The following is a 15734-nucleotide window of genomic DNA, read 5'->3' as shown; positions in this document are numbered from 1 at the left end:
TTCGCTGATTCGAATAATGCGATTATTTTGGTTGTTTGTTCAACATCCAAATTAACTGAATCCGGCTTTATATAGCGAATAAATATCCTCTTGAATAAAGTGGTTTAAACGCCTAGAATGAGTCTCGGGACTGTGACGACCTTTTGGTAATTTTAGAAAATTTATTTATTCGTTCATAAAACGAGTGTCGTTCTGTATTACCCGTTCGTTGGTGTTATATTTCTTTCATCAATAGAAATTTGTTTCTCCCGTTAAGATTTTCATCTTCAAACGATTCGGTAATAAATTATTCGACATGAAAAATTTTGACTGGCTATACAGTTCTGCTTGCTAATTTATCTCCAGTTCTTCCTTTACGTAATTTAAACCTGAATTTTAATTGGGACAGAGTCATGTTTCCCCTTCTGAAATCGGTAAACTGTTCATTCTCCTTTGGTTTGGCGGATACAAGAAAAACTGGAGAAAACGGTTTTCAATATCAATAATTATGAGTCGTGAATTACATTTCATGTTGTTGTGAAGAATCTTATACAGGGTGTCCCGGAAAATGTGAGAAATCGCTCGGATTCAGATAGAACATAAAAAAATAAGATGACAATTTAATGAAAATTTTATATGATTAATAGCAGTGAGGACCTCTTAAATTACCGCACTCAAATTTAAATTAGCTTGTTCAGTTTACCAGGGGCGGACTAGGTTGTACATTTTAATGCTTACATTTTTAACACCCTCTATGATAAGGTGCTAAAAAAAACAAATTTGGATACCTTGAACATTAAGCTGAAGAAAAGGTACTCTTGTTCAGTGTCGATAAAATGAAAGAAGTAAGTAATTTTTTAATTTCTATTAAAAATAACATGAAGTCTAGTTTTTTTGTCTGCAAAAAAGTGTGATACGAAAGTTATTCAAGGAACAAACAAGTTTCAGTTCATGGTATTGAATCCGATAAAATTTGAGTTTGAAACTTATTCCACTAAAATGGATTTCCAGTGGCGTCATTTAGGAGGTCGTATCTTCGTAGAGGGGGCCGCTAGGAAAAAAAATTATGTCATCTTCATTTTTTATGTTCTATCTGAATCAGAGAGGTTTCCCACATTTTCCGGGACACCCTGTATATAATAGGGGATAGATGAATCAAAAGGCTCGCCAAAGGGGATTCATCCCTTTCATATTAAAAAAATAAAATGAGAGAAATGATATTGACTACTTATTACTGTAATTATATGAATGTAATTTAGCATTCAGAATATCTTCAGTCATATAGAGTGAATATACAGGTGATTCACTGCCTATTTACGGGGACGTAATCATAATTTTTTGCTGAAAATTTGTATCTTAGGATAATCGACAATGAACTTCCTTCCTAAAATATTTTGAGATCTCTGCAGCTTTCGGTTATACCTACCTGAAACAACCTACCACTTTCTTATATTAAATGGCACACACAGCGTGATGAGTTAGCTGATTTGATGATGATTTCAACACTGTACCATACCATTGGAGAATCTATAATTGAATTCATGAAAACTCAAGATTTTCAAATTACAACCTATATTTTTTATTGTTTCAGTTGATGCTACTCAGAAAAGATAAATTATTTCGACATTTCAGGAATTGTACCTAATGAATTATTTGGTGGGATTATCGAGAATTCATTAACAATTCACGAAATGTCGAAATTATTTATCGAAACAGTTTTTGTCTATGGTATCCGGAAGTCACAGAATAATCGAAATAGCTCATTTCCTCTATTTCAAGTTTTTCTTTAATATCTGTGAAAGTTTCCATTTCATTCCATGCGGGTTCATATACAGGGTGTCCGGGGAGTAACTGTACATACTCATACCAGAGATAGAATTGGACTAGCTGATTACGGATTGACTATAAAAAATTAATTTCTGGATTTCCCTAGAAAGCTACAGGGTGATTTTCCAACTTCATGGAAATACTTAGACCATCATAAAATCCAAACTTATTGACGGATATTATTGAAACTTAGGAGGTTCTTGACACATGCTAAGGTTGAGTCAGAAAGATATCAATTATACCATTATTCCAGGGCCGGACTCATTAATCTCCATTTAAATTGTTCAGGGTAAAAAAAACACTTTGTATTTCGAATTACAAATAATTGATTAGCTTTTTTGAAAGAAGCTAAATTATGCTTCAATTTTTGGTACCGCTCAAAGTTGTCACATCAACAATTATTTTTTTATGAATTTTTTAATTTGGATAAAGTTCGAAAATTGCAATTTTTTTACCTGAACAGGACATAGTCATCTTGTGCAGGTCGAAAATAAATAATGAATTTTCTTAAAAAAGTCACTGAAGGTGAAGAAGACCATAATAATTTGTTGATATACTGGGTGGCCACCCCAGACGCGGATTTCACTTTGAGGGAGTAAATGAAGGTATTTTGAAAAAAAAATTTGTGATGTGTATAGGGTATACAGAAGCATATTTCAAAATTATTCTTATATATACTGGGTGTTCGACAACAATGATATAGACCAAAGTTACACTTCTTCCAGTGAAGAGAACAGCTGATGAACAGAATAATCAACTGTTGCGATATTTTAAGAAATAATGGTGATATGATTCGAAAGGCTGTATCCAATTTGAAAATTCGGCAAGAGAAATGTATACAAGCTATTGGTTTTCATTTCGAACCACTTTTGAAATATCGTTGACTCAACAATTCATTCGTTCCTATTTTTATTTTTATTTGGTACTCTTTACTGTATTTTAGTTTTTTTTCATTTGTTATTCGCATTTCATATTCAAACATGACATTTTCAGTTCTCTTCATGGTGAAAAATTCAAATTTTCGAACTTTATCCAAATTCAAAAATTCATAAAAAAATAATTCTTGATGTGACAACTTTGAGTGATACCGAGAATTGGAGCATAATATAGCTTCTTCCTAAAAAACGAATCAATTATTTGTCATTTGAAATACAAAGTGTTTTTTTTGCCCTGAGCACTTTAAATGAATATTAATGAGTCCGGCCCTGGAATAATGAAATAATTGATATCTTTCTCACTTGACCTTAGCATGTGTCAATAACCTCCCAAGTTTCAATTATATCCGTCAATAAGTTTGGATTTTATGATGGTCTAAGTATTTCCATGAAGTTGGGAAATCACCCTGTAGCTTTCTAGGGAAATCCAGAAATTAATTTTTTATAGTCAATCCGTAACCAGCTAGTCCAACTCTATCTCTGGTAAGAGTTTGTACAGTTATTCCCCGCACACCCTGTATATAACCCCTCTCTTTTTTTAAGTAGAATTAACTGAAACAATGAAAAATGTAGATTGTAATTTGAAAATTTTGAGTTCTGATGAATTCGATAGACCCAACTTGATGATTTTCTCACCCTGTAAACTTCTAATAGGCCACCCACTGTGGGTTTCTTGTTCAGTTTCCCATAGTAGAAGCATTCAAGGCATTGAAAAGAATAAGAAAAATTAGATTTTTATAGGAGATGTTTCTCACAAATTAATTTCGACTTTTTCCAACCACTGAACTTCGCATGAACCCACTTGGAGCATTAAGATCATCTAACTAATTCTTTTCCCTATGTGTATCTTCTGAGAAGAATACTAGGCTCACAATACACTTATTAACTATACGAAATTTGATAATCTTTTTGCGACTCAATGCTAAAAATAACTAATCTTTTGATGACATCAGTAAAATTTAGTAAATTAAGTTGACTGTACTATACTAAGTTGAGCAGATTTTTGGATATTATTTTCGAATTAAGGGCTATATATCCTAAATATAATCATTTTCCGCTATACTATACAGGATGTGGCGTAATGAATGGATAATATGGTGCCTGCGGGTAGAGGACCTTATGGCGGTTCAGAAAAATATATTTTATGTAAAAGTCCCTTGGTTTTCGAGATATTGGAAATTTTCGAAAATTCAAGAAAATCACATCCTTCGCCACTAGTTTTGCAGGCAAAACTCCAAATGTAGGAATTTTTTCAAAATGGTTTTTGGATAGTATCCCTGGATAGATGCGCTATCGAATGTAGATTATTATTTTTGGGGCGCATGAATAGTTTTTCATAAAAAAAAAGATCTAACTCATATTTTCCATTTTGCTTATTTTTTTTCCTAAGTTCAACCCAGCGTAGTGTAAAAAATAATACGGTTACCTGAGTGCCAAAGCAAGAGGAAACATGTCTGTTTCACTGAGATTTTGAAATGGTATAACTCACTCTATTTCCAGCATTAAATACAAAATAAATTTCTACTACAATGAGTCAAGGCGGAGTTTGATGTAAGCCTTTTTCTTTAATTTTTAGCAATTGAAATGAGACTTGCAAGCAGAATAAAGCAATTATTCATAAGAAGTTGTGAAGCATCTAGTAGAGCTCCTGATGTCCACTTTGAACACTTTTTGTAAAACTCGATTCAATTAAACGATATTTTAAAATTGGTTTTTTTCTCTCGTATTATTTCATTATTAAGCCCTATAGTTATAAAGTTTATAGTTTTTAAGCGAATTTCAAGTAACGAAGTGAATTTTAGCACTTTCGTAATTACCTTTGTTACAAAAATACTGAAATTTAATTCATAACTTGAAAATATATATTGATTTCACAACATTGGATACAATAATAAAAGAAAACGAGAAAAAATAAAAATTTCAAAATATCGCTTCGTTGAATAAGGTTTCACAAATGATGTTTAACCCTTTCAGGCCCAAATTAGAAAATTTCATTCGAAATAAACTCATATTTTAAGGTCGAGAATACATGAAATTCAATATATTTCATTGAATATCTATTTTAAATTTTTTTTAAATGGAGGTTTCTACATGTTACCACCAGGACACAACTATTAATACAAGTAATATTATTATTTATTGTGCAAGGCAAGAAAACAGTTTTTTTTGTCACCTCAGCAAAGACCAAGTATTTTCACGCTATACAGCGCTATTTTGCAGAACTATTGCAACCCGCTATGAGAGGCCGACTTTGACGTAACACTGTTGTAGCTGTTTTGAGATGTAACCATAGGGGCGCATGGAATAAATATTATTAAAGGTGGTTTCATAGGAACGAAAGGGTTAAATTGGCCACCATGAGTTCTAATACATGCTCTATAGTCTACACTATCTAATGAATCATAGCTTTATTGCATATCAACAATTTTAAAATGAGTATCGTTTCATTGAATTAAATTTCACACAAGATGCTCTAAGAGGCCACCATGCAGCACATGCTCTATACTTCTTATACAGATGATTGCTTTATTCTGCTTGCATTTCTCATTTTAGCTGCTGAAAATTTTAGAAACAGTGTTTAACTTGAACTAGGCCTCAACTGATTGCAATAGGAATTCATTTTGTATTAAATGCTGAAAATACAGAGAGTTATATCATTTCGGAATCTCAATGAAACGGGCATGTTTTTTCTTGCATTGGCTCTCAGGTAACCATATTATTTTTTTACACCACGCTAGGTTGAACTCATGAAAAAAAAATAAGCAAAACGGAAAAGTTGAGTTTCATGGAGAACTATTCATGCGCGTCAAAAATAATGAATTACATTCGATAGATCATCTATCCAGGAATACTATCCAAAAAACAGTTTGAAAAAATTCCTTCATTTGGAGTCTTGCCTGCAAAACGAGTGGCGGAGGGTGTTATTCTCTTGAATTCTCGAAAATCTCCAATATCTCGAAAACCAAGGCACTTTTACTAAACGTAAAATATATTTTTCTGAACCGCCATAGAGTCCTCTACCCGCAGGCTCCATATTATCCATTCATTACGCCACACCCTGTATATTCTATACTCCTCCTTTATTCAAATATTCAATTTGCCGTAGGTATATTTTCACCTCCAAAATTGTCATCTTCTTGATCCAACGGTCCATTATCCATCCTCTTTGTTGGTCCGAATAAACCACTCGGGTGAAATGTACCTCAAATAATAAGATACCGTCCGTGTTTTAATGGAACTCTTGTAACTAACGAAGATTCCATTGTCACCATTTCAATCTGTTTCAGTGTGAGGCGATCGTCAGCACCAACAAAACGTTTTCATGAAGGGTAGACATCAGTTTCGTAGGCGTTTCAGTCTGCAGCCTTCTTTCTTAAAAGAAGAACCATCAGAGAATGACAGGCGACAGAACTCCAGGTAATGACGTTGACCTTTCGTCCTGAGGGAAAGATATGTCAGCTTGAATATATCGCAACATTAATGTAAGAAATTGTATCGATGCTATAGGTGATATTTGGCGATGAGTTCCTAACTGGGACGGTTCAGAATGTTCAGATTATGACTTGAAATTGGAGGGTGGATACTTGCATTGAAGTTCCTTTATTGTCGTCTCCGTGGCACTCAATTACCGATCGGTGTCTACGACAATCTCCATTGTGTGTCGAATATGTTTGCTAACCTGAGCTAGACACAAGGTTCATACATCTTTCATTAACACTGCAGGCAGTTTGATACGATATAATAGAAGGTGCCTCAGATAAAGAGATGCAAACATCATGAAACATCGATACATTGATGTTTTTGCTGGTATGAAATCAAATTCAATTTGAGTTTTCAATTCTAATTTGAATGATTTAAAACTTTGCCTGTTCAACACTTTTGCCGCTATGATTTCAAGTCGCAAAAAATCACTTTCCCAAACAGTGTGAAAAAACCCCGCTATGAAATAGAGGGAGTTTTTCTCGCAAAAAATGTTGAAGAGTAAATTAAATTCTGACATGCCTCTATGCACGGAACGCCAACGATGAGATAACCATAGCAACGACATGCAGAATTACGTCTGTCATTATAATATGAATTAATCAAATGAGATATGATCTGTTTCGTGAAATGGATACATTTATATATTTCAAGCGCTTGTAGAAAAAATATTGTTCCTAACTCTTGCGGAAAGTGTCTTGCCCGCACGAAACTGCCGTTGCCCGAACGATGCGAAGCAGAGTTCAGGTAAGCAGTTAAGTATCACTTTCCGCACTTGATAGGAAGATAACTATTCTCCCGAAAAATTCGTCCGTTTCCTAGCTTCTTAAAAAACATTGAAAATTGCTTTTCAGGTGCCATATTTAAGGGGCTGTATCTAAACAGGTGCTGTTTTAAAAAAAATGCAAATATGTAGGGGAAATGCGTACAAAATGACATAGTCGCCTTATTTCCAACAACTGTACCATGTGAAGGCAGCCATATTTACAATACTGTGAAATGTTGAACGCCATTGCCACAGTCGGGCCGCAGTAATCAGTTCAAACGTGTTTCGTGCCTACAAAAACTTTTTTTACAGTGCTTTTTTCTCTTTGGTGAGATATTTGTTGCTTTATTGTGATTATTGCTATTAAAATCGATAAACCATGGAAGTATACTTCATTCAAATTTATTTTAGCAGTCGGTTGGCCATGAAATAATTTTCTCAAGTTTTTGTAACTAGAACGAAGTAAGGTTGGCACTCTTGAAATGTCGTTAATGTCATAACGCCGTTGCCACAACTAATATCAATTTTTATAACAAAAATGCCGAAAGTGATTGAAAAAAAAAACAGGGTTTCAGAAAGTGCTATTGAGAATTCAGGTCCGCTCATTCGAATATCCTGATATTCTAAAATCCACAATATGTCAGACGGTAGCGAACATATTCAATGTAAGAGAATTTATATAATGTTTCATCTGAATCTAAACGACATATATTTCAGCTGGATATTTCCACAATCAGAAAGATTATGAATGAAGAGGATGACAAAGAATTTCCTTCTATTGGGAGACTCAAAAAAGTGGTGGCATTTGAGAATTTCATGTTTGAGTGAATTAATGCGAAAAGTTTACTTTCGATTTTCGATAAATATCATCGGAGAATAAGTTCCCTAAAATGGATTTTTCTATTTTTCATTTGACCTGTCCTATACAATGTAAATGTCTCAAGGTACTAATAAATACCTATAATTATTATTATTACATCAATGTATTAAGATGAATAGCCACAAATACGCGCAAGTTGCCCTGTTACTTGTTTATTCATGTGAAATTTTTGTTCAAAGGTGAAGTTCATCTTAACTTGAAATTTCCTTTAATTCCTTTTACTTCCATTGATGCAAGATGATTTTTGTTGAAGAATTTAACATTCTTGTAATTATCTGTTAATTCCTTCGGGAGATACCCATTCCCAACCACTACATCATATGCATTTCATCTTCGAGTTATTCTTTTTGAAATCTACAAATGATGTAAGCCAAAGACAATAACGAACATTAACTCTCCTCAAGCTAGTGCATATTATGATATACTGATCTATCGTATTTTGCATGCAAATAACTGGATTTGGTATGCCTTCAATCAGTTTGTATAAACTTCAATTATGTTCGTCACATATTTTCCGAAGAGATTCGACATTTTGATAAAATACGTAATAACAGAAACTTTTACGTAGAACGGGCAACATAGCGTTGATTTAAAACCCAAAAATGTTTTGACAAGCTTCATAACCCCACATTTTCGTACTATACAGAGTGAAATGTGTCAAATTTCCATGGCCAACCGACTGCTAAAATAAAAGTGAATGAAGTATATCTATTGATTCCAGTTAATTTCATTGCAATTATTGGTTGTTTTATGTAATTATGATTTTTTATTGTTTTTTGTTTACATTTGGACAAAATGACATACATATACAATGGACAAAATGACATAGTATGTCATTTTGTCCGTTAAGTTTCTGTTAATAATAACTACGAAAGAAAAACCAATCGGCAGTCTTGGAGCCAAGAATCTGAGTAAGGCTATTAAAGCATGGAAGCAAAGAAAAGGAAGCATTTGGTATTTCTCAGGCGACGCTTAGAAGATGTGCTCTCAATATGAATAAGACCTTGAAGTGTGACTCTAAAGATTTAGGAATATTCAAAAAAACTCAATTGAAGTTGAGCTGGAGTTAGCGGAACACATGAAGTTTCTAGAAACGCATAAGATGTCTAGAATACTGGTGTGTGCACTTGTCACTATTTGCAAGCATCAACATTTCAGAAAATCGGGGATATGGAATCAGTTTCGTGGCGGCGCCACCATGTCATTTTCTTCGTTCTATCCTTGTTCTACCAGAGGAAGTAGAATGATGCTCTCTCGTTTTATTTTGTTTTGCGTTGATATCGAACATCGATCAACGAGTTCAAAATATGAACTGGCCCATTTTGTCAGCTGTTGAGGAATATTTGTGATTTACAGTTTAATTTTCGTTGTAAAAACAAATCTGTCAATATTTCAATACTATCGAATAAGGGTTCGAAGCAGTATTTACTATTCTTCCTCAAGGTAATTACTGTTTGACAAATTGTATTCATGGGGAGGGTTTTTCAATTTGATTTTAATAAAACACAGTTGATTGGTCAAATATCCAATATATTCAGTTGACGAAAAGGGAATTTTCACTATATATACTCAGGAGGAATATTTAGAGAACAGACGCGAATAGAGATATGTATTTCTGATTCTCAATACATGCTCACAATTTACATTACGTATTTCCAATACAGTTTCTTTGAAATATTGCTGAAGTTGCCATGAAACTTAGTTATATGCGTCCCGAATGTTCGTTCATCTGATTTGGTTCTACCTCAAATTCCAACAACACCGAATTCTTAGCTATAATAGTTCTTGATTGTCCATACAGTAAACTGAACTTACTGAACGACATGTTGAATAAATGAATGTTCTACACTCTTTCTCGAAACTAATACATTTTCACACACCAATAATCGCTTATAAATACAACATATTCGTAAGTCGAAGGAAAGTATTCAAATTATTTTCAAATATCAATTTACAATGCTCTGTCAAATTCTAAACAGCGCTACCTACAGTGGGAAATACGAAACTGATCCCATATCCCCAAGAAATTTAAAAAAAATCGAATCAGTGAATACACAAGAGTTTTAGACATCTTAGAAACGCAACCCATTTACAAATTGGGTGTTTGTTAAATGAAGCGTGTGAAAAAGCTGCAACTGTTAAGAATGCAAGTAGGCTTCAAATAGACAGGCATCTGGTCCAACAATCTTGATATTTTTCCAGACTACACGTTTGAACCTGTAGAAACCACAAATATTCCGTTGAATCAGATTGCAGACATTACATCTGAACTTATTCCCAGCTTACATTTGGCATCAACTGAATGTCTCAACACTTCTTCAGTCCAAAAAGATGCGAATAACGATGCTGAATCTATTTTACATCCAACGACAACAAATAACAATAAAGTAAATTCTTCACAAAAGACAAACGACCTGGTACCAATCACTGGCATATCCAGTTGCTACTATTCCGCCAGCACCACAGAGCCAGTTCAATCGAGGCCAAGGAAAAAGAGAAAGAATCTAAACCAGACAAAGGTGATTTTTTCAACTTCTGCTCCAAACAAGCAAGAAAATATTGCTAAAAAAGGATCCACGGGCAGAAAAGAAGAGACAGCTTAAAAAAAATTTCTGGATGATGAAGGAAATATTTCTGCTACCAACACTCCATCATCAGAAAAGAGATTCAAACTGTCGAGGCACCGTCCAACTGCTCAGATAGATGATGGCTCAAGAAGCGAAGATTTATTTTCACGTTCACCAACCCTTAGGTTTGGTTACGATCATTGAGTATTAAACCCTCTTAAATACTCAATGTTACGATGTAGGATTTGTTCTCTTTTGGGTTCATGCTTATGCGCTGATCTCCCAAAGTCTACCAAACGGTAAACTTGTGAATTGTGTCTTTAAAATTTTAGTATGTCATTTTTTCCGTACTCGTACTATATGGACAAATCGGTTTTTGTGATCGGTTGCATTTTTTCTTAATATATATTTCATAATAGTTCATACTTAATCAAAAGACTTTGATACTGATAATCAATGAACCTAAAATGAGTAAAAACAAAGGAGATTGGTTAAAATTGCGTTAAATAAATAAATATGATGAAAAAAACAAAACACCATGTCATTTTGTACGTACTTCCCCTAATATGAAAGATCCACACTCTTTTTTGATGAGAAAGCGCCCCTCAAATGTCGCAACTATTCGTTTACACCCTGTATATAGTTTGGAATCTTTCCCGACCAGCACAAAATAATTCAGAACTTTCTCTCAAAATTTAACCCAGTTTTTATTTCAACATTGCTTGAAATCATTTTTGCTTATGTTCGAGAAATATTTTCAAAAGATGATGATGCTGACGATTTTCATTAGGAAAGACCGTGCTGGTGATCAGTGGCGTAGCTTGCCTTAGAGGGGCCCTGTATAAAAAAGTGTTGAGGGGCCCTATGGAAGGGTGAAGTAAAAATAAAAGTAGCAAAAAATGTTCGATTAGTATCGAAATGATTATATGTACTTATAATTAAAAGTTCTAACTCATACTTGGTGCTGGGAGCGAAATAATTCACAAACAAATAACATACAAACGATATAAAATAATATACAAACAACATAAAATGATAAACAAACAAATAATAAACAAAAAATACCAAAAATTAAAGGTACGCTTTTCTAGCATTTATTTCAACAAATCTATTTATCAAATCAGCCATAGCTGATGACGATTTTATTTTTTTAAGTTGTTCCCCCTCTATCGACAATAACGACATGTCTGATAGCCGTTCCTGTCCCATAAAAGTCCTCAGATAATTTTTTTATGAGTTTTAATTTTGAAAAACTCCTTTCAGCGATTGCAGTTGTAACCGGAAGGGTCTAAAATAAAAGGCATGCAGTAATATCGTCCGGAAAACTGGATGCAAGGCTATTGAATTTTATCACGACTAATTCTAAAAGTTCTTTGATGGCACGAATTTTCTGAATTTCAGATTTTAAGTATTCGTATCTATCTGAATGATCGATTCGGTGTAATGAACGGGATTTTGAAATGAATGTTTGTCTTAGCAGTTATTCTCAAAAATGCTATTGTAAAACCTGTAAGAGGTTTTGGATAACATTTTTAGGAATTACAGACATTCGGGGGCCCCTAAAGCCTGGGGGCCCCGTATCACTGATACCGCTGATACCGCGGTAGCTACGCCCCTGCTGGTGATCCCATTTTCCTAGTAATTAAATGTTCTACTAGTCCGATAAGTGACAGCCTCCACTAATCCTATATTATATCACACCAATGACAAACGTGCGATCAACATTATCCAATTTCATGCGAACATCGAATTCTCCAAACCTCATCCTATAGCGTTAACTATAAATTGAACTCATTTCCTTCTATAAACAATATGAAGTCCAGGTTGAAGTTAGTTGATGTCAAGGTTCATGTGAATAGTCAAGGTTTTATTGGGATCCTTGAAGTGCTTAAAAAATATTTGTTACATCAATTTAACTTAGTTTCGAAACTCCGGGTCTCTTATGTGAAATCGATTTTCCATGATAGTAGTTTTGAACAGGCTTTGTTGCAGGGATTTCGAGCAGAACTTATATAGTCCATTCAAGAATGATTGACATCTTGGGTGGCTATGGAAAATTGAATTTAAGTTGGTAATAGCTCATAAGTTGAGATTTAGTTTTGCGGAATTCAGGTTGGTATTGTAAATGAACAGTGATCTATTATAAGTGAATCTATGCACTGAACCACCGACTGACGATAATTTGGATTTTGTACTGCTGTTTATGTCCTTAATTCATTCGTACAAATTGGAAACATTATTCTATCAATTCTGAATGCAGATTAATATACTCTGAATTCGAATATTTCTTCTTTTCAAATGCTTTTCTAGGTTATATTTATTTATTCCACTTCAGTGATTAAAACTACAGAAATTATTGAAGCTTTTTATGATCAGATATTAAGCTGCGTCTGGACTTTCAAGTCCTACCGGGATGTCAATCATTCTTGAATGGACTATAATTGTGTGGTGCGTTCGGCTAGTAGACTCTATAAGCACTTTTTGTTCCGTGTCGTTCGGGCACGAAGTTTCAGAACAAAAAGTGTAAATAGTTGTCGTTCGTTCCAGACAGAGTAGAGTTTTCGGAATCAACTCTCTGAGCCCCAGCTTTGAAGGTGGGGCGCGAAAGGAGTTTGTGTAGAAGTAGGGTTATGAAACGAGACAAACCATAAAAAAACAACTTATAAACAAACTATTCATAAAACTGTAGAATTTCAGTTTAATCCACACTAAGAATTATCTATTCATATACATTTTAGAACAAATTGCATTCAAATTCAAATTTTTCCCATTATTTTTGTGGTTGACATTTGTCATTCGTTCATTCAAAAATTGCCAATTTGTACAGGCTCCATTAGCCCTAGCTGATCTGTGATAAAACTCTAGTTCTACTCGCTCTGTACCGGTGTTTACTGGCCGAACGTAGTCATACGTTACCACTTTATATGCTTTGTATTCGGTTTTTTTCTGTGTATCTAGAGAAATACCTTCGGCTTTGAAGACAATTATATTACCATCTTTTTCGCAGCTTGCTAAGTTCTCTCTCTTAACTACTTAGTATTTAGTATTCCCTTAGCATTATAAGTGGAAAGCTAATTTTCCACATCCACATTATATTGTTCGAAATACTCTACTGAGCACCGGTTATGGTGAAGATAAATTTGTACAAAAAATTTTTTTACAATTTTTCCGTTTCTGATATGTATTAGTATTCAATACTGAATACACGTCTGTAAAAACCATTGTTTTTATTCAAATAGTTTTCAAAATATCGAAAAAAAAAATTAAAAAAAGGGAAATATGCGTATTCAGTATTATGTCGTTATTCCTATTCTAAATATCTTAAGCACAAACCGTTTGCACATTTTTGAATTCGAAGAATGTGAGAATATTGTACATTTACTGAATTTTGAAAGACTTGCCACACGGTGTTTCAAATGTGTCAAAAATTGGAATCAAGATTTGCCCATAACTTTCTTTTTTCAACTCAGAACCCTAATTCTAATATGTCAATTGTCAATACTCCTGAAATGAGTTATTTAGGATTTGCTGAATTTATGTCGTACGTAGAGTACAATTCATAAAATGTGTTTCATATCAATAACCTATGGTCATAGAAGATGAATTTCAACAATAATCCACAGGTGACAGACCTCTTTTCTGAATTCATTTATTTGAAATGCAAAATACAGAATTTGAATGAATAAAACAAAATTTTCACATAAGAATAATCTTATCTAATTTGTCAGTTTTGTCACTTGTTAATTACTGGGATAATTCATTTTCTATGATCATATTAGATTATTGATATGAAGCAGATTTTATTAATTTGACTCTACGTACGACATAAATTCAGAAAATCCTAAAAAACTCAGAAATTATTCATTTTAGGAGCATAAACCTATCATTAATTTTCTTCGCAGAATCCAACGCAATCATAAAAAAATAATGTTCTCATTTGAATTAGGGTTTCTGAGTTGAAAAACGAAATTGGTCATATGATGAGAACAAGTAACGTTATCATGTGTATTGTCTCCCTCTCCAAAATCAGCGCTTTGTTCCAATTTACACTATATTCAACGTTGTTCATGAATTGCTGAATGGAATTCTATTTATCCTACTTCACGCATAATTTCCGTGGGAAATAATTGAAAACTCGCAACTGACAATGCGATTGTAAATTCTTCCGCAATTTCATCAAACGGAATATGCGTGGGGAAGCTTCGAGCGTAATTAGAGGTTGTAAAATAATTAGATTTAGATCATTCTTTCCTTTTCCATAAATTTCTGTCGTACTTCTGAAGGAAGTTTTTAAATGGGAACAACAGCATTTTGTGTCAGAAATGGATTAACATTTTGTATCTGAGGATGTTAGTTTTTAATCATTTCGTTTTTATTACAGGGATGAAATGACTGAACTTATTGGCTTTTGATTATTCGAACTTGAAACAGATTATACGATTTTCACAAAATGAGTTTTTAAACCAGGATACGTGTTTTGCTTTCACAATAGCATCTTCAGGTGGCTGAAGGTAAACTTTAAAATTGAATGTCATTTGCCTCAAAATCTATAAGAAATCGAAAATTCTAATTGAATATATTTAAGGTTGAAATTCAATCTGGGAGTACTCTGCATCTTTTGAAACTCTTTAGGGTGTTCTTTCCCAGACTCTGAAACAAAGTCAATTAAAAAATTGAAATAATTGATTTGCTCCTACGTAAATTCTTGCAAATCAGATCAGAAAAAATTGTAATTCAGACGAATTCTTAAAAATTCTTCTGAATTGTAGTTTCTCAATTGACATTTGTAAATACACGGAGACGTTGATTTATTTAATTTTTACCGGATGTCAGTTCTTTCCTCAGTAAATTAATCCAAATACGATCTATTCCTACTGAACAATTGGGCAAATTATCATTTTGATCCAACAAAATACACTTGGACTCTTTAGTTTATAATGATCCGGTTTTATCATTGAAATTTTACTGTTATTTCAATCCATCATGTGGTCTTCTGTATCACACACATGATCTGCAGTCTGTGATTTATTAATTCCTCAATTTCAATGTTATTTTTATGTTCGCGTTTTCTTATTTCTAGAGGTCTAGACATTTCAACTTTTTTATTGAAACATTCAGGAATGAAATTCAATTTTTCTGCTCTAATTCCGATATTCCATTGTTAGTGATATGATCAAAAAAATTTTCTAGTTCATATCTGCTATGTTGCCAAATTTGGTTTCAGTAAATATGTGTCTATATAGTTTTGTTCGAAATATTCCATAAATATATTACTCATGATAAAAAGGAACCCATGGCCA

General features: G+C 33.4%; 1 protein-coding gene across 2 annotated transcripts in view; it reads left to right on the top strand.

Annotated features, from left to right (window-relative positions):
- The window catches only part of LOC123313572 (ras-related protein Rap-1), a 171973-nt gene that overhangs the window by 131092 nt on the left and 25147 nt on the right, over positions 1–15734 (top strand). For both annotated transcript variants that reach the window (XM_044898524.1, XM_044898518.1), the window contains exon 2: positions 6029–6158. In XM_044898524.1, coding sequence (XP_044754459.1) covers positions 6064–6158 — 95 coding nt within the window. In that variant the 5' untranslated portion in view covers positions 6029–6063. The remainder of the gene's footprint in view (positions 1–6028; positions 6159–15734) is intronic.

This window comes from Coccinella septempunctata, chromosome 1 (genome assembly GCF_907165205.1).
Source record: "Coccinella septempunctata chromosome 1, icCocSept1.1, whole genome shotgun sequence".
NCBI classification, from domain to species: Eukaryota; Metazoa; Arthropoda; class Insecta; order Coleoptera; family Coccinellidae; genus Coccinella; species Coccinella septempunctata.
The sequence above is the reverse complement of the archived record's forward strand: the minus strand, read 5'-3'. Positions and strand labels throughout refer to the sequence as shown.